This window comes from Protomyctophum parallelum, assembly GCF_964188405.1.
Source record: "Protomyctophum parallelum genome assembly, chromosome: 4".
NCBI classification, from domain to species: Eukaryota; Metazoa; Chordata; class Actinopteri; order Myctophiformes; family Myctophidae; genus Protomyctophum; species Protomyctophum parallelum.
In genome coordinates, this window is record NC_139700.1 from 9577761 (window position 1) to 9597075 (window position 19315).

Sequence of the window (19315 nt, forward strand, 5' to 3'; positions counted from 1 at the left end):
CTTAAGGTACTAGGCACGTCCCCGTCTGAAAAGGCCTTAAGGTACTAGGCACGTCCCCGTCTGAAAAGGCCTTAAGGTACTAGGCACGTCCCCGTCTGAAAAGGCCTTAAGGTACTAGGCACGTCCCCGTCTGAAAAGGCCTTAAGGTACTAGGCACGTCCCCGTCTGAAAAGGCCTTAAGGTACTAGGCACGTCCCCGTCTGAAAAGGCCTTAAGGTACTAGGCACGTCCCCGTCTGAAAAGGCCTTAAGGTACTAGGCACGTCCCCGTCTGAAAAGGCCTTAAGGTACTAGGCACGTCCCCGTCTGAAAAGGCCTTAAGGTACTAGGCACGTCCCCGTCTGAAAAGGCCTTAAGGTACTAGGCACGTCCCCGTCTGAAAAGGCCTTAAGGTACTAGGCACGTCCCCGTCTGAAAAGGCCTTAAGGTACTAGGCACGTCCCCGTCTGAAAAGGCCTTAAGGTACTAGGCACGTCCCCGTCTGAAAAGGCCTTAAGGTACTAGGCACGTCCCCGTCTGAAAAGGCCTTAAGGTACTAGGCACGTCCCCGTCTGAAAAGGCCTTAAGGTACTAGGCACGTCCCCGTCTGAAAAGGCCTTAAGGTACTAGGCACGTCCCCGTCTGAAAAGGCCTTAAGGTACTAGGCACGTCCCCGTCTGAAAAGGCCTTAAGGTACTAGGCACGTCCCCGTCTGAAAAGGCCTTAAGGTACTAGGCACGTCCCCGTCTGAAAAGGCCTTAACCCATTCTGACCGGGCACCCATTTTGGTGTCGGCATCATGTTATGCTTTAGCTATTTAAAAATAGCAGATCTACAAGCTCATATCGCGCCACCGAGTGGCGCGATACGAGCTTGTAGGTCTGCTATTTTTGAAAAAAATCGAAGAACGACTGACATTTTTAGAATCTGATCTCAGGTCAGAATGGGTTCGTCAGACCAGTGTGTGTCCGGCGGAAACCTCGTATGAATCTGATCTCAGGTCAGAATGGGTTAAGGTACTAGGCACGTCCCCGTCTGAAAAGGCCTTAAGGTACTAGGCACGTCCCCGTCTGAAAAGGCCTTAAGGTACTAGGCACGTCCCCGTCTGAAAAGGCCTTAAGGCGGACGGACAGGAGGAGAAAGAAGGTGGTTGAGGAGATGGGAGGAAGAGGAAGACGAGGAGAGAAAGAAGGGGATGAGCAGAGGAATTAACTACTAAATCCCTATAGAATTTGTTGTACGACAAATACTAAAGATAGCGTGGCTATTTTCACTATTTTGGTGTTGAGTGTGTGTGTGTGTGTGTGTGTGGGGGGGGGGGCATCACTGGCATCTTTCAAAAATAAAGATGCCAGTGTTAATGTGGTTAAGCCCTGATGATTATACTTGCCTGTTGCCACGAGGGTCTGCAGACAGCGGATGCGATGTGGTTCTGATTATACTGAAATTTGCTGTCGACAGACAGACGCACATGCGAGCAACACAAGCTGCACTCAAAACAATACACAACTAAATTACCTTTTTCCCAGACAATTGACAGACTTGTGCCATGGCAAGAAGCCATCGTGAGTAGAGCCATTCCTTCAGATTCCTGTAATTCTGAAGACCTCAAATGCAAACACATTTCTACTAAGAAAAGTTGCGAGGTTAGCTGCTGATGAAATAAATGCTGATATTAAGTACGGCACGCAACATTCTGGTCTTGCACCTGTCTGGAGAGTGGAGACTTCTGCAGGGTTAGTTTCAGGGCCATATAAGAACAGACGTTGCATAGAAGAAGCTGAGTTTGATTTGTCGGGGACTGGCCATGGCTCTCAGGGCCCTCCATGCAAGTTCCTTCCTCACGTTCAGTTATTGCTCAGTTGAGTTGACTGGCCATGAGTCCAGGTATTTGTAGTCCTTGACTTCCTTCAGAGCAGTACCTCCTGTTGTTATAGGTGATAATCTCGGTTTTCTTGACATTTAGCCGAAGGACAAGCCAACCATTCTGACTCCACTCTGTTCAGGAGCTCCCGGGATTGTTCCACGTGGTTTGAGACCAGGCTGATGCCGACTGCATAATCATCACTTCAAGTTCAAATCCTTTTTTGAGTGGTGCAACCACTCCCTTACGGAGCTATGTGTGTGGCTGGGTGCCTGCCTGCTGCAATGGATCATCTCTCTGAACATATCAACAGAGTCCATGGTTCTGTTCTAATCTAAAGCATGTGTAGTCAGTGTACTCACAAAATCTAGGATGCACATGGATGCCCCCATGGACATGAGCAGGCCTGGTGATGAAATGTATGTTGTATGACGCTAGGGGACTCTCATGGCTGTGCGGGCGCAGAAACTGGACAGTATAATTTCATCATTACTGAGGATACGTCCCAGGTGCATCCATGCGATGTATTTTTAGTTATAGTTATTCTATTTATAGTGACTCATAGGAATAGACTATGTGACAACCGGGTATAGTCTGGTGACCACCGGAGAGACAGAGACAGCCCTTGCATCTCTTCTCTTTAACAAAATGTCTACTACAGTACATCGCACAACAGCGTTGCTTTGCTTGCAGACAAAGTTGTAATTCATGAATTGAAGTTTTTCTATGATCACTCACAAGAATATTGTCTGTTCAGTCCACTATGTCTCTGATCTTAGTGCTTCTTACTCTTATTTGATAGTAATGTTGCTGATAGGAACTGAAGATTCATTGTTGTCTGAATGTTGAAAGGACCTGTTCATAACAGACAGACAGACAAATATAGCTGTTCGTTTCTAATCCATTGTGATGTGATTGCTGGGATGAAAGTTGATATTTTTATTTGCAAGACACAGGCCTCATCACTAGATGGCAGCACCTCTGCATTGTATCAGTTTGAGATTTCATGGGCAGATGGAATAAGAGAAGACTGAAATAATAAATGTGGATTAGTCACAGAAGGTGCTGCTGATGCGTAATTACAGAGCACATTTATGTGACTGAGTTGAATGTGGAATGTGTTGCAAAGAGCTGAATGTGGATGTTTTGCCTAACAAATTCCCCACACATTGCTGTGTAGTCGAGTCTTGTCACTGTTCGCCCTCGTGGCTCACCTGCCAGCGAGGAGCCCCCTCTGGGAGGACTTAAGGCCAGTTTTCGGACCGAAAACTACAACATGACGTCACCGCTCACACAAACACATCTCTCTGTTTTTACTAACCACTGTTTCGGTGGTTACCTCTTCACCGAAAACTGGACTATGTATGAATATGCCTTTAGGGCCTCCATCTTACTCCCTTATTGTTCAACACCCCCCACTGTACTGACATGCGGCACCCCAGCCCAGGAGAATACTGGACAACTCACCTCGGTGCTTGCCCGTTTTTCCTCCTGGAATTTTCACCAGTGAGGGGGATAACTTTGTAATATGCTTTTGGCTGTTTGTATTCTTTTTGGAAAAATATAAAAAGATACTCCTGTGGAAAGGCTATATTATTTTACTTATATTGACCCTATAAACAATTTAGTATATGTAAGGTTTTGCACACTCAAATGGTACCTCTTCACTTCACTGTAGTAGCTTTTCATAAATTATATTTGTACTTAGGCTGTCTGTTGTCATGAAATTTTATAGTTAGAGAAATTCAAAGTCCAGCCGTCTGCTGTCCAGCAGACGGCTGGGAGGAAAAACAGAAACGGGGTGACTTGTCTTGTTACAGCCCAGGAGTAGCTGATGCATCAACACAGATTTCCATATGCACCTGGCTTCCCTCTAGTCAACACAGGACACTTGGCCAAGCTGGAGGCGCTGTGGAGGATCCAAACACCAATAACTTTACTCCTGTGCCACTCAAGCATCAGGGGAGCGTTGTTGCATTAACTGCACCACTTCCAGCCATCCTACTATAAATGCGCCACGTCTTTGTGTGTGTGTGTGTGTACGTTTGTAATGCACGTAACTCGAGAACCGTTTGCCCCACTGACTTTAAAATCGACACGCGCGTTCCACACCCCCGCAGGGAGTGCAGTGCCCGGTATCGTTGCCATGGCAACCCCACACCTGATAATTGATTACTTAATCAGTCTACTTTTCACAGTCAATTTGCACTCTTCAGGCACAGGCAGACAGACAAATACAGGGATCTCCATGTCTGACACAGACAGACGGTTAAAATGGGTGCTATGACAATGGGTATTGCATACTACAGAGATCTCCATATACAGTATGGGCACAGATAGCGACAACGGACATTGTATCGTTCCCAAGTAGGCCGACGGGCATGTGCAGGTCTAGTTTGCCAAATGAGCAAGACATTGAACCTGCTCATTCAAGTTTTAACTTAAGAAAAGACAACCCTTATGCCTTGTTGTCACTACATTACAATATCTAAAATCCCTGACAATAGTCTCGTATCACAATATCGATATATATTATCAATACTATTGACAATATATTGCCCACAATGGCCAGCACTAGAACGGACAGATGGATCGACATTACCATTCATAGAGCCCTGATGTATGTGTATGTTTATTCAACTTTCAGCATGATCACAGGTTTTAAAAGACGGGTGCCATTAAAACACTGAATTATTTTGCAGATCACAAATATAAATCCGATCCTGACGGCCTTTGCTGCATGTCACCCCTCCATCTCTCTCCCCATTCCAGGCTGTCAGCCTACTGGCTGTCCCTCCATAAATAATATAAAATAACGGCGAAAGCCACACAAAAAAACGTGGCTGGTGACTCATGTGTATCAGAGGATACTCATTTAGTTAATTGGACCTATTATTTAGTCTTACCGGTAATTTGAAAAGAAATGCCACTGAATACAAATTGTCACTCACAAGGCTGGTTGCTATGCCAAATTTTCTCCAATCAATCAACCCTTGACAACTGCACAAATGGCCACTACAATGTGGTTTTGTCCCCCAATGGCTGTTATTGGCTAGATAGCGTTTAGTTACTGTAGTTAGTGTAGTTACTGTAGTTAGTTGGCTGAACGTGGCTCATGAAATGAATTAATTTCAGTCGGTGTTGATGTTAACAGCTGTCCTTTGATGGGAATGAATGTCTGTAATCTAAAGTCTACCAGAGACAAACATGACGTCTTTCTTTCTTTGTGCTTTTTGCCAAATTAACATTCAGGCTGCTGCTGTTTAGCTTTTTACATAGACCCAGGACACTTGATGGCCTTGAAGTGTTAATGAGGAATATTATGGGATACCAGCCCTTTCATCTATACAGCAGCTGATCACAAAAGACACGGAACGGTGTCCCTAGATCAGACAAGCTGACTGACACACAGACCAATCTTGGGTTGATGCTGGTGTGCCTGTCTGTCTGTGACTCAGGTGGCGGATGTGGTGGCGGGGAGGGGGGTGTTAACTCGTAGGCTTAAAGAGTGTTCATCCCCCAGACTTATCAGACAGCGCTATTTTAAAACCGAAGCATCTGTCTCCTTTCTCTCTCCCTCTCCCTCTCCCTCTCTCCTCTCTTTCTCGGTGATCTTATCTATTTGTTCATTGCCTCATTGTCTGACAGCTGGACTGACTGGTGACTCAGGTTGTATACGGCCACTACTGCTCTTACTTTATAGTTAGTTTTGTCTACACGTTAACAAACGAAGGCTCATACATGTGTTTGTTAACTATTATGTGTTAGTTCAATGCTTAGTTCAAGATTACAAAATCAATCAGCAGTATTCGACAGAAAAGAAAAAAGTAACAGAGGAAAACCGAAACCTCTGAAGGAAAATCAGGGTTTTTACTAGTATCACCTGGAGGTTGCGATGGTAAAACCAGTTACCAAGACAGAAAACTAACTGCATTAATAACAACAAATTGCACGTGCAAAATCTCTGTAGAAGTATACTACTAATATGAGTTGAAAATAATTCATATTGTCATATTTGTTGATAGAAGGCTAGTAATAATAGATTGATAGCAGTATAGTAATAATTGATACATAGTACCGGTAGTTTTGTGATGATAGATTAAATTATATCCTAGGTATTTTTCTTCTCAATGTTTTATTTATTTATTGGCTATGGAATTTATGTATCACAAGTCTCACAATACAAACAGACATTTACATTACATTAATCAAACGAACAAACAAAAAGACAAACAAGTACACCTCTTGACAACAATACACTTATGCACGCACACACGTGCACACATTAAACTAAAAAGCGTTGCTGTTTATTGAAGAGACACATTTTCGCTGAATTAATAGAGCTTCAGAATGATAAAGTAGTCTATCTATAGCCTACATATGTGAAAGTGAAAGGACCACAACAAGCCACTGGCTTTATTGCGTTGTGTAATATAAGCATAATAAAAGTAGGCTATATAAATAGGCTATATTGTGCGCACTTCATCTGCCTCAAAAGCTAGTTAATTTATCTCTGTGCATGCCTGAATGCTATGAATGACGGTGACAAAAAATGATTTATTTATATGTGGACTGAACTGAATATGTAAGTCAGAGAGACTACCTAATTAGGCTAATTCCTGTGTATGTTATTATACGAGCAAAATTGTTTGCGCATCCTGGCGCTTATTCACTATTTCAGGAATAAATAGCCTTGCACATACACATTGGCCTCGGTTACATGCACAAAATGATGAATTGTCTATTCTGTAGACACTGTATTGTTCCACCACTTTTGCTTTGGCAATGTAAACGTATGTTTTCACAGAATTGAATTGAATTGAATTGATACACGTCATAAGTCGCTTTGAAATGACAGCGTAGTGCCGTAGTACATTCCGATTCTAGCTGCAAATCCACTCCACCACTCTGTCCTCGCATCGAATCCTCTCCTCCTCGCCGGGGGTGGGTTTAAGGAGCGATTGGAGGACACGAGGGGAGTGAGCGAGTGTGAAAGTTGCGGTATTGGAATTTGGCTCATGAACAGACTGTTATGGGGCTGTGTGGGGCCCTGGATGACCTCCTGAGGCAGCGCTGGGTGTACATATCCTCCCAAACTGGGCAGCCGACATCCAGTGATGCGCTCGGCTGTGCGCAACACCTTCCTTATGGTCCCTGTCTGTGCAGCTCCCATACCAGCTGGTGAAGCTGCATGCTTGTCAGCAGGCTCTTGATCATCCCTCTGTAGAGGGCCCTGATGATTTGTGGACTCAGGCCGAACTTCTTGAGGCATCCGGGTCCATATAGGCGCTGTTGTGCCTTTGCGACCACCACAGTTGTGTGTTCCTCCCATTTCAGCTACTCATGTATAATTGTATATGTATTTAAAGGTTTACACATCACTTTCCCTAAGGAGACATCTTAGATGAATCTCCACAATAGCCTATATTACAGGAATATGTACAACAGATAAATAATATTAAGTGTGGCCACTTCGCCAGGACACACTTTGGCTAGGGTTGGGCAATTCACCAAAAATATATCGGAACAGACATTTGGAACCAATAATAACCAACTTAATCTTGTGTGTGTGTGCCATTCCACCCATGACTGGCTACCGTGCCAACATACAGTAAGGTGACTGGCTACCATGCCAACGTACAGTGAGGTGCCGCTTGGTTAGCTGACAGGACAGGAAGCGTAGTAGGAGAAGGTGCTATAAATGGAGCGTTTCCCAGCAGGTCACTAATCTATTGGCCGGTTGTCCATGACGATAATCACTACATACATACAGGGTTTCCTTGTTCTCTGCTGAGAGAGAGAGAGAGTTCCAACACGTCCAGCATTATTAGTGTATACAGTATCTACATTGTGTGGTTGGCCACCAGCCCACCACAGTATGAGTTTTAATAGGCGGCTACGAATAGGCCAAAATAATAATCACAAAACGCAGAAGTTGTGACGTTGTGAAAGCCCCCCCCCTACACACACACACACACACACACACTATCAGCTTCTGGCTAGGGGAAGCACTGAATTGTCAATTGTATACTCTTAAGTCCAGATCCTAGATCGGCAACATTACTTTCAACCAATTAATGTAAGGAATAGTTTGAAAGGTTCAGAGGTTCACACGCTTCTCGCCCCCAGGCTTCTTACTGGTATAATCATATTCTTTGTGTGTGCGCACTCGCGCGTGTGACCGTGTGCTCGCTCGCATAATGTGACAAATCGTATTGTGTGTGTGCATGATTTGCATACATCTGTGTCCTCCTTTCAAAATTACAATAGATTTGGACTGGTAGAGTAGAGTTGTGATTTGATAAGAGGTGATTGCAAAATACAAATCATCTTTCAGATCACCAGTGCACCACCCAATTGTCTGTCCTCTTATTCCTGGTTGCTCTCAGAACGACACCCCCTGTTTAACCCGACCCTACAACAGTAAGGTTAAACAGATTTTGATGATATTTTAAGTAAAACAGATTTTGCAGGGGATCAGAACTGTGCTATTTATGGTATGTATGGTTGTTGTAAAGGGAGTCGGGACTAACTGGTAGAACTTGACATAGGCCTATCAATGCACATGGGCTGGACCACCGGCCCAGCAGCTGGCCGGGCCGCTCAGCCGTGGCCCAGGCCGGGAAAAGTCTTGCTTTTTGCGTTATCCTTTTAGCGTCATTGTATAATCGTACCACTGTACTATTTGCACACTGTTAAAGTATTCAATCAATCAATCAATCAATCAAATATAATATATGGCTTAACCTATTCTGACCTGAGATCAGATTCATACGAGGTTTCCACTGGACACACATTGGTCTGATTGACCCATTCTGACCTGAGATCAGATAAAACAAAATGTCAGTCGTTCTTCGATTTTTCAAAAATAGCAGACCTACAAGCTCGTAGCGCGCCACTCGGTGGCGCGCTATGAGCTTGTAGATCTGCTATTTTTCAATAGCTAAAGCATAACATGATGCCAACACCAAAATGGGTGCCCGGTCAGAATGGGTTAAGGGAGGACCGACTGATGGAGATACAGAGATGTTGGCTGGATCATGGATGTGAGGGCCTCGTAGCGGTCCACAACTCTAGATCTCTAGTTACTAATAGTTTCTGACATGGTTTCTGCCCTGCCGGTTGTAGAGGTTCGACCCGCTCGCAGCCGGCCGACGCTCCAACATGGACACGTTTTTCCGACGGCACTTTAAGAGGAAGGAGGCGGGGCTTGTTCTCCAGAGTCCCCAGCGGAGGCCGAGCGTCGCTCTGCCGACCAGCAAGGTCCGCCGGCGCTCCAGCGTGGGCGTGGCCTCGTCCAGCCTATCGCGGCGCAGACGCTCTAGCCTCCGGCTGCAAGGGGGAGGGGTGCTAGCCTTAGTGGGGGGACACTGCGCCGGGCACGGGACCAGGCACGCCATGTCGGCCAATCGCAGCCAAAGGGTCGGGCGTGGTCGTCGCAGGCGCTCCAGCACCACCGCGCCCATCTTTAATCCGCGGTTCGCCGTCCGGCGGAGGAAGCTGGGGAAACTCAGGACCATCGACACCCCCCTGCTGGGTCCTTCGATGCTATTGGCCAGTCTGATCCAGATGTCCGAAGACGAGGAGGGGCTTGGTGGTGTGGGAGAACAGCAGGTGGAGGTGAGGGGCGGAGGAAGGACTCTGTCTCGCTCCAGCAGCCTCCAATCGGACGGAGACGATGACAGCTACAGCGACGGTGACCACAGCCAATCGGATAGCAGCCTGACGTCGGAGGCGGAACAGCTGGCGGAGGAGGAGGATGAAGGCCCTTCCTTCTCCTCGGCCTCCCCTGTCCCCTCTTCCCCCTCCTTGCGGTCCTCGCGGTCCTCGCGGTCCCTGACTCCTCGTTGCCTGAGAAGGAATTCCTCCCACCCCCTAATAGTCTTACCCCCCGACTCCGCCCCCTGCACTCGGCCCTGCCTCCCCAGCCGCAAGCGGAGGAAGAGGAAGGTGTCGACGGTGATGAAGGCCGGCAGCCCCTGGCCGGGGAAAGGCAGGATGTCGCTGTGCTACCTCCATCACCCTGCCTTCTCCAGGGGACCCCCCGGATACCCCCAGCTCAGCAACTGGAGCACGTTCCTGCTGTATGTAAACCCCCGACTCCCACCCTCCCCTCACCTTCTTTAGTGAACCTCAACCTAATACAGGCTAGTAGTGGCCTTGATGCAGAGCTTGTCTCTCCTCAGCCTGGTTGGTTTGGGGATTGTATTTAACAGCTTCTCTTCAGTTTGGTGATTGATTGTTCACACTTCATTTAGGCAGAGAGGAAGAAAAAAAGGATTAGCGCATCAAAACACGATCCTCTTTGTAGCTGGCTAATAAAAAGCTAACTCAATTGTGGCTAATGCTAACAAGGAGGCTGAATCACTGACAGTGTTTGAGTTTTGGTCAAATCTTTGGTGTTCCTCATCCATGCATGGAGACACATCGCCGTTAACTTTGTTTCAGCCTTGTATAAGATATGTTTTGTCATATATTATTATATCTACAGAACTGGGGGATCTAAATGTGTGTTTTTAAAGTTTGAGTAGTTTAATAATAAGTGAATACCTTCATATATTTTCCTTGTAGCCCTCAAATGTTGTGTGTCTCTCCATCTGTTTGTCTCTGTGTCTGACAGGAAGGCCCAGGGGAAACCAGCTGACCAGCATGCTGCAACCCTGCCCAGTGTGTCAACCCCCAGCGGAGCTGAACCGCACCGAGAACTAAGCAGCACAGTGGATTGGAGCGTAAGAGACACACACACACACACACACACACACACACACACACACACACACACACACACACACACACACACACACACACACACACGTCTAACACAGTGGTTTTCAACCAGTGGTCCAGGGACCATCAGTGGTCCTTGAGGGGGTTCCAGGTCCTCCTCAGCTAAAAACTTAATTTACAAGAAGTCTACACAATTAGAGAATGTAGGAGAATTGTTATTTTGATCAACGTTTGCCTGTTGTCTCTTATTGTGAACAACCACTGGTCTCACATAATGTCATTGACCGATTGTCCAAGGAGATTCAGTTAAAAGTACATCTCACCAGAAACCCATATGTTGTTTATTCTACACATCCAAGAGAAATGGATCCCTAACGACAAGACGGGTGTCTTTACTCCCTGCTGTTTCTGTTACCAGGACAATGCTCTGTTTGGTGATCATATTTGGTTTGAAACCAGCGGTTCCGGAGACTTCTGTTACGTTGGAGAGCAGCACTGCATCGCCAAGACTCTGGTGAGCCAACGTTGACTGGACAACTGGCTTTCAGTCCTACTGGGACTTTGAAGGCAGGGTTTGGCTGACCACTGCTCTAGGAATTCAATCAGACGCACTCATGGATTAAAGTTCTCTGCCCGCCACGAAAAAGCCAGCACGTCATCCGTGGAAGTGTATTTATTGGCTGTAGTGGCCGTTTTAGGTTATTCATTATTTTAAGCATTTGTAATGGTCAATCTAGCAAAATGTTTAAAAGCATTTTCCCTTCAAATCTCAATAGTCTTCTTCACCCGGTTGGCCAGTATGTACAGTAGAACTAAAGGGACAATATTCCTAAAACATCATGATGTTCCATTGCGTGTTAATTGTTTAGGAATCGGCGGCAGTGTGTGGGGGAACTCCTTTACATACCCTTTCACATTAGGACTTTTAGGTCATACAAACATTTTCAGTTGTGAGATTTTATATTCTGCTTTAATCCATGCGTACTTGGCTTCTCCAGACTCTTCTGATCCAGACTTATAAAACCCTGCTCTATTAGTTTCACACCACAAATGGCAGATCCATAAAAGCTCACAACGTGTCACAGCTTGACACATTGTGAGCTTCTCTGGATGTGCTATTTTTTGGTGCGTGACACGGCATGTAACCAATTCTAAATCAGGCGATACTGTACCTACCTGCTGTGATAGTTTTTTTTCTCCCCCTTCAGCAAAAATCTGTGGCCAGGAAGAAATGTGCTGGATGTAAGATCTCAGTCCACGTAATGTGTATGGAGCAACTGGAGACGGTACGGAAACGCCACAAATCAATAACACTATACAAACACCCACCACCACCACAGAGTTTTGGTGCCTCCGTCTTCATCAGGCTCTCCAACGAACACAATAAGTACTATAGATAAATAACAGTTTAAGTCCAAATTTTATTCTGACCCCTCCACGGAAAGGCCTAGTTGTCCTGACCCCTTATCCATCATACATTATGGATAATTAGTGTGGACTTAAACTGTTATTCATCTGTAGTACTCTTGTTCGTGTGTATGTCATGTCCTCGTCACTTCACTAGTAAGTTAGTAACGGTTGGATACAGACAATACATTTTTTTAAAGTAAATATTGACCCATACCGATATGATGAACGTGCATCCCTAATTTGGATACAGTAGGTTTCTCAATTGTTACTGACAAAATGGAAACAAACTAGAGCAGAAGAAGTTTACTTGAAAACGTCCTTACCGATGAATGTCAAAACGTATAGACATCTATTTATTAATAACCTACTGTCGGTAGCAGTAAGCCCAGCCCACTGTGTCGCTGACCGTGGTGCTGAAATGGTCTCTCTCTCTCTCTGTCTCATAGTGGAAATATTGCGGGACTAGCTGGTACTTACATTTTGCTGTAGGCAGGAGTGGGCGGGACTAGATGGTACAGTACTTAACATTTTGCTGTGGGCAGGAGTGGGTGTTCAAAATTATATTAAACCACTGTGGGAATGGACGCAGTGCTCTATCTGGCTGTGACAGGGATCACAGTACACAAAAGAGAATTGGCAGTTGATCAGAAACCACAAACAAACCACCCAGAAATAATAAGCGATTAAAATGACACATTTTGTTTTGTTTTCTCGCTGTAACATGTACACATTGTTTTGATGCCTTTCTTCAGATAAACTTCAGGTGTAAGCCATCCTTCAGGGAGCCAGGGAGCCGTGCGATCAGGGAGGTCAGTACCTGAATGGATGAACAGGGAGACGGACAGAAGATATATAAATAAGCACTTTTTATTCTCTCCATATTAAATCTTATTTTGTTTCCGCAATTCTTTAGCCCAGCACGGTGCGTCATCACTGGGTCCACAGACGCCGACAGACTGGAAAATGTCGACACTGTGGAAAGGTCAGTGTCGAATGAACTGAATCTGCAGCAAAGCTCTCTCCAACTGCTGCAAACTTTTCTCCAATGGCTCTAAACTCTCCACGGACACATGAAACCACATGATAGATGAAGGTAGCTAAAGGCCTCAGACAGCCAACCAGCTGCTAGCAAAGCAATCAAGCTAAGTGGTGCAAGGCAGTGCATACTAATCTTTTGGTCTTTTGGTTTTTTACCGCACAGTAGTTGCATATGCAGAGTGCAGTCCATAGGATAGTGTAACTATACACTAGAGACTAAAATAAATGCACAAAACAAAATCAATACTCAGGGCAGTGTGAAATTATTGTCACTTTTGCGCACAAACTGTGTATGTACATTACTTTCAGGAAATGGACAAAATAACCTGTGTTCAATTGCTCTAATATAGTTATTAATTAGTCACAAGCTGTTGTTAAAACGTAGTTTGTTTAGTTAAGTTGATGAGCTGAGTCGATGCAGACCAGAGGTTTGTAACACACCATCATAAGGAACAACAACTTCGTATGGTAACCCTTCATTTTACGGTACGGTAACTATGCATAACTATTTAGTTATGCAGTAATTACTAGGTAATTACCAAGTATTTCCCCTGACAACTACTAGGTAATTACCCTGTATGTATAACTATTTACTGTATAATTACCTGGTAATTACATGGAACTTACCATGGTAAATGACCCACTATTGCCAGGTAATTGCCAAGTATTTTCCTGACAACTACTTAGTAATTACCCTGTATTTATAAGTATTTACTGCGTAATTACTAGGTAACGACCCAGTTTTTATAAGTATTTACTCTGCTACCATGGGTAAGTTACCCATTAGGTACCAGGTCCTGACAACTACCAGGTAATTACCCTGTATTTATAGGTTTTTACTATGTAATTACCAGTTAACTACTCAGTATTTGAAGTATTTACTCTGCGACCAGGCAGGTTACCCATGTAGACCCTATAGGTAATTACCAAGTATTGTCAACAACTACCAGATAGATACCGGGTAGGTATAAGTATTTACTGTGTACTTACCAGGTAACTACCCAGTATTTATAAATATTTACTCTGCTACCATGCAAGTTACCCAGTAGCTACTAGGTAATTACCAAGTATTTTCCTGACAACTACCAGGTAACTAACCTTCATTTATAGGTTTTTACTATGTAATTACCAGGTAACTACCCAGTATTTATAAGTATTTACTCTGCTACCAGGTAAGTTACCCATTAGGTACCAGGTAATTACCAAGTATTTTCCTGACAACTACCAGGTAATTATATATATAACTGTGTTCACTGTGTTTACATGGGTACTACTCATGTAAACACATGGGTAGTTACAGGAGATTGCCAGTTGTTACCAAGTAATTCCCTGACAACTACAATGTAATTACCTGATAGGTACCCAGTAAGTAAGGAGGAACTGTACTGTGAAAGGAAGTGTGTTCAATTTCCATGATATTACCATGTACCTACCTGGTAATTGTAGATTATGATCCTCCTCCATTACCCATCATGGTGTATTTTGAACATGTTACCCGGAAATAACAGATAATAACTAGTTATTTACACAGTTGGACCACATACATTTGCAAAACGTTAACAGGTAAAACCTTTCAAGTTACCCTGTAAGAAAGGTGGAACTGTACTGTGAACGGAAGCATGGCTTATTTCCATGATATTACCATGTACTGTACTTCACTTGTAGGTTATAATCCATCATAACCCACCAGGATGTTTTGAACATGTTACCTGGCAATTTCCAGTTATTTACACAGTAATAGACAGTTGGACCACATACATTTTCAAAATGTTAACAGGTAAAACCTTTCAGGTGGAACTGTACTGTGAACGGAAGCATGGCTTATTTCCATGATATTACCAGGTATTTACCCACACTGATAAAAAAAGAAAACTCCCTATGTGTTGAGATTAAATGAACAGATTACATATGTTCAACAATTCATGTTTGACCATGACCACAGAACGTGATTAGAATGTTTTGAGTTCAAGTGAGTCATAAGCTCTGAAAGTGATTCAATCATATTGACCTATATATTTCAATTGAGTCAAAAGCACCGTGCGATTTAGCAGGAAGTGCCCAGGTCTCCTCTTTCCCCCTCTTTCACCATTGCTGCTGGACGTGCTGGTGGCACTTTCATTTCATTTCATTATAAGCCTGATTTCCCTGGGTTTTCATGCTGGTGTTGTTATGTTAACAATGCTAGCGCAGGTTAGCTATCATGTCATCTTGCATCAGACTAGAATGGTGTTGTGTTATGATGCTATGTAATTACATAGTAAAAACCTATAAATACAGGGTAATTACCTGGTAGTTGTCAGGAAAATACTTGGTAATTACCTGGTACCTAATGGGTAACTTACCCATGGTAGCAGAGTAAATACTTATAAATACAGGGTAATTACTAAGTAGTTGTCAGGAAAATACTTGGCAATTACCTGGTAATAGTGGGTAATGTAATTACCAGATAATTATACAGTAAATAGTTATACATACAGGGTAGCCTCGGTACCAGGCTTTCATTTTTGTTGGTGCAAAAATTGGTCTAAAAGTGGGAGTCAACCCTTCCGGGTGGGCGTCGCTCCAAATGATGTGACCTAGTGCTGCACTAGGGGGGAGAGGAGGGGCCGGGGGTGACGGACAGATCGATGAGATCCAATCAGGGTGTGCGCAAATCTGAGCCGCGACCCGCCCCTCTAGACCAGAAACCTAACACGTTAGCTCAGGCTACATACAGGGTAATTACCTAGTAATTACTACATAACTAGTAGTTACCGGGTACTTACCAGGTAAAACCTACTATTGCCATGTAGTTACTTACCTGGTAGTTACCTGGTAATTACCGTACCGTAAAATGAAGGGTTACCAAGTACGGTAAGCACTGTGTGAGTGTGTGTATAGGTAGGTACTGATGGGAAAACTGCAAAACGCCCTTCTTCACTTAAATGTTTAGGCTGTAAATTAATATCTGGCAACCTTCCTCTGTCATGTGGTTTCAACGTGTGTATACCTGGAGATACACATCATAGACTCAAAGTTGTTTTTGAGTTTATAACGTTTTGCTGTTATTAAACCCAAACAACATTCTAATCATTAGAATGCACTCTGTTGTGATTTTCTCCCAGGGATTCCAGCAGAAGTTTTCGTTCCACAATAGAGACATCGTCGCCATTAGCTGCTCCTGGTGCAAACAGGCTGTAAGTACCACAACTGATAGTACCGTAACAGGTAGTTAATAAACTAGAAATGATGACATAGTCATATTATCACCAGCTTCTTTGTAGACTGGAACTCACCTATGCTTTTTATGGCATAGGCAGCAGGCGCAGCTGCTGGACATGAGACTAATTAATTAGAGCGACAGGGAGAGAGAGTGTGCGTGTACTTGTGTGCGTGTGTGAGTCAATTTAACAAAGGTGCAGACGATCAGAACTCGGCAGAGAGTGATCGACGTTTGCGCTACTCTATGACGAATTGAAGTGGACTCGGCCCCAGACATTTTTTCTCCCTGGAAATAAAAACGTCTGGGTTTCCGTACTTTCCGAGGCTAGCTTCTATGTAACTACAATAGTTACATGGCGTGCAGACGATGGGTTGTTGCTTGCTGTCGTCAATTTCCACATGCCTAGTAGTGTTGTGACTGTGGTGTTCATGCCATTGCTTGCTGTCCCATTGGCCAGAGGACTATGCCGTTCAGATGATGGGTTTTTTGCTTGTGCAGCCAATCCTGAAGAAGTGTCTGGTAGCCTAGAGAGGAGCCAGCCAATCGGGACTAGGACCCTATCCCACTGTCCCCCTCTCTCGCTTATTGAAGTGTGTGTGTGTGTGTGTGTGTGTGTGTGTGTGTGTGTGTGTGTGTGTGTGTTCAGTATCATAACAAGGTGACATGCTTCATGCTGCAGCAGATTGGAGAGAGCTGTGGTCTGGGTGCTCACGCTGCCCTCATTGTCCCTCCAAGCTGGATTATGAGAGCCCGCAAACCACAGGTACACACACACACACACACACACACACACAGTCACACACGAACGTGCACACACGGCAGTGGCCCAATGGGTTTGTGTTGAAGTGTCCTTGAGCAAGACACTGAAGTGTCTGAAGCCTAACCCTTGATCAGGTGGTTGGTGCCATGTGTGTAAAGATGCTAAAGCACGTTAGATAAAGGCGCTGTAGAAATGTAGGATTCAAATGTTATCAACCCATATCAACCAGTAGGTTACTTATATCTGTTGCGAGAGTGAGGTCTAGCCAACGGGGACCGCATGTAATTCAGACAGGGCATTAGCATCTGCTCCCGTGCTTGCGGTTATGGTTAGGTTAGGAGATGAGGTGGGTTGTCATTTGTCGGACCAATGACTAGTCTGAACAACGTACTGCACCCCTAGCCAACACCAACTCTGGATTCCTGGATCGCTGCCCTCCACAATTTCCTATCCAACATCTGGTTCTTGAGCTCTGCAGTGTTGACCATGCAATGGAGCCAGTAGGCTCTACTGGAGCGGAGACGTTGTCAGCCATTGTCCGACACGGCGTTGATCGCGTTGTCTGACTACTCCTAACCCTTAATCTAACCCTAACTTCAATCTTAACTGGCCACTTAAGTAAAACGTAAAGCGAAGTTGTTGTATGGTTATAATAGTTAACTAAAACTAACAAAAAAACGAAAACTAGAATTAAATAAACATTTTAGTTAACTGAATAAAAAATAAAAAATAATTTAAAAACTATAACTAAACTGAAACTGTATTGTGTGTCCTCAAAACGAACTAAAACTAACTGAAATTATAGACAAAATACCCTTAGTTTTAGTTTTTATCAATATTTATATATATATATATATATATATATATATATATATATATTGTGGGGACACTGCTTCACCAGACCAAAAAAAGCACAGAGTTCAGGTTCAGAGTGCTAAATATAACGGCACTTTTATTTGTTGGTCGGTCAAAACAACATAAATGTCCACCCGTTATAGGGAATGGGCGTTGGCTCAGGGGCTCTTTGTTTCCTAGAGCATGGCCACAACTTAGGTCTCTTATAATAGGATTTGGGGACCTTGTCCCTCAATCTTCATCAAGGGGGGGGGGGGGGGGCTAGGGGCACTCCTGTGTCCCAGCCAGTATGCCTGTTTCCCAGAGCCCAGCGATCACTTCTACGATCAGGGTAGGTGAGCCTGGGAGGTGAGAGATCACACAATTAGTCTTGTCATCAATTTCACTCATGACTGGAAATATTAGGAGGGAATATTATATGGAACCGTCTTACCGGGTGCCGCACGCCAGCCTGTCTCTCGGGAGAGTCTGAGAGTGTGAGCACAGCAGGACAGAGCCTTTTGTAACCTGCCTGGGTGTGGTCGCGCAGCAGGTGGCTTGTTAAGGCAGACGAGGAGACGGGCTGGGATGTACCTTCCGTCCAGGACCCGCCCCCGTTGCCGTTGGCAACGCTTGACTCTGCCTGTCTCTCTGTCTCTCTCCCCGAGGTGGCTATACCGTGGCACGCGGTCCCGGCCCGAGACGCCACAATATATATTTATTTATTTTTTATAAAAATATCCGAAAGGCATATGCCTTTCGGATATTTATAATAGAATCCTTTAAAATTCATTCGATTCATTTCCTCATTTCTCCAACAAGTTTTACGGCAGTTTTCAGCACCGTATGGCAGCATGTAGCCACGCTAACCCTAACCCACAAATAAACCAAAGTACGAAAAAAACTAAAACTAAGCATTTTCACCAAAATAAAAACTAGCAAACCCGCTCTAAAAACGAACTAAAACTAACTGAATTAGAAAACAATATGTCAAAACTAACTAAAACTAAACTATAATGAAAAAAAAAAAAAACTATTATAACTAACAATGCTTTTGCTTCGGCGGCAGTAATTTCGCTTCTACGTTTCCTAATCGCAGCCATTAGCGCCTACTGGCTCCATTGCATGGTCTTGATGAGTAACCTACTGGTGATTAAGGGTTGATCGCAACCCTTATCGAAGCGGGTGAGAAATGCAGACTATCTTACCATTTACACACTCGCACACCTTCACTTTACTCTGCTCTCACGATGTCCAAAAGTTGCAATATGTACATATACATGTCTGAGTGCTGTCTTCTCTCCTCTAGTCATCTTTAAAATCCAGTAAAAAGAAGAAAAGAACATCACTGAAGAACAAGAACAGGAGGGTTGGAGAGGTGAGATAATAAACACATGGATGAAATATTTGTGTTCCTGCTTGTTCAATTGATTATGAGATGATGATATTCTGGTTTAAACCAGAGATGGTGACTGAGCTTTGAGTAGTGCTCGTCTGTAAAC

The 19315-nt window shown here is 44.2% G+C and overlaps 1 protein-coding gene across 4 annotated transcripts in view; it reads left to right on the forward strand.

Moving 5' to 3' along the window:
- The window catches only part of dgkzb (diacylglycerol kinase, zeta b), a 62720-nt gene that overhangs the window by 18066 nt on the left and 25339 nt on the right, over positions 1-19315 (forward strand). For 3 of the 4 annotated variants that reach the window (XM_083763101.1, XM_083763103.1, XM_083763102.1), the window contains exons 2-10: positions 8971-9926; positions 10463-10571; positions 10988-11083; positions 11778-11855; positions 12732-12788; positions 12893-12961; positions 16122-16193; positions 16866-16982; positions 19123-19191. In XM_083763101.1, the coding sequence (XP_083619227.1) occupies positions 9007-9926; positions 10463-10571; positions 10988-11083; positions 11778-11855; positions 12732-12788; positions 12893-12961; positions 16122-16193; positions 16866-16982; positions 19123-19191 (1587 nt within the window). In that variant the 5' untranslated portion in view covers positions 8971-9006. The remainder of the gene's footprint in view (positions 1-8970; positions 9927-10462; positions 10572-10987; positions 11084-11777; positions 11856-12731; positions 12789-12892; positions 12962-16121; positions 16194-16865; positions 16983-19122; positions 19192-19315) is intronic. The other variant, XM_083763104.1, reaches the window with a different exon arrangement.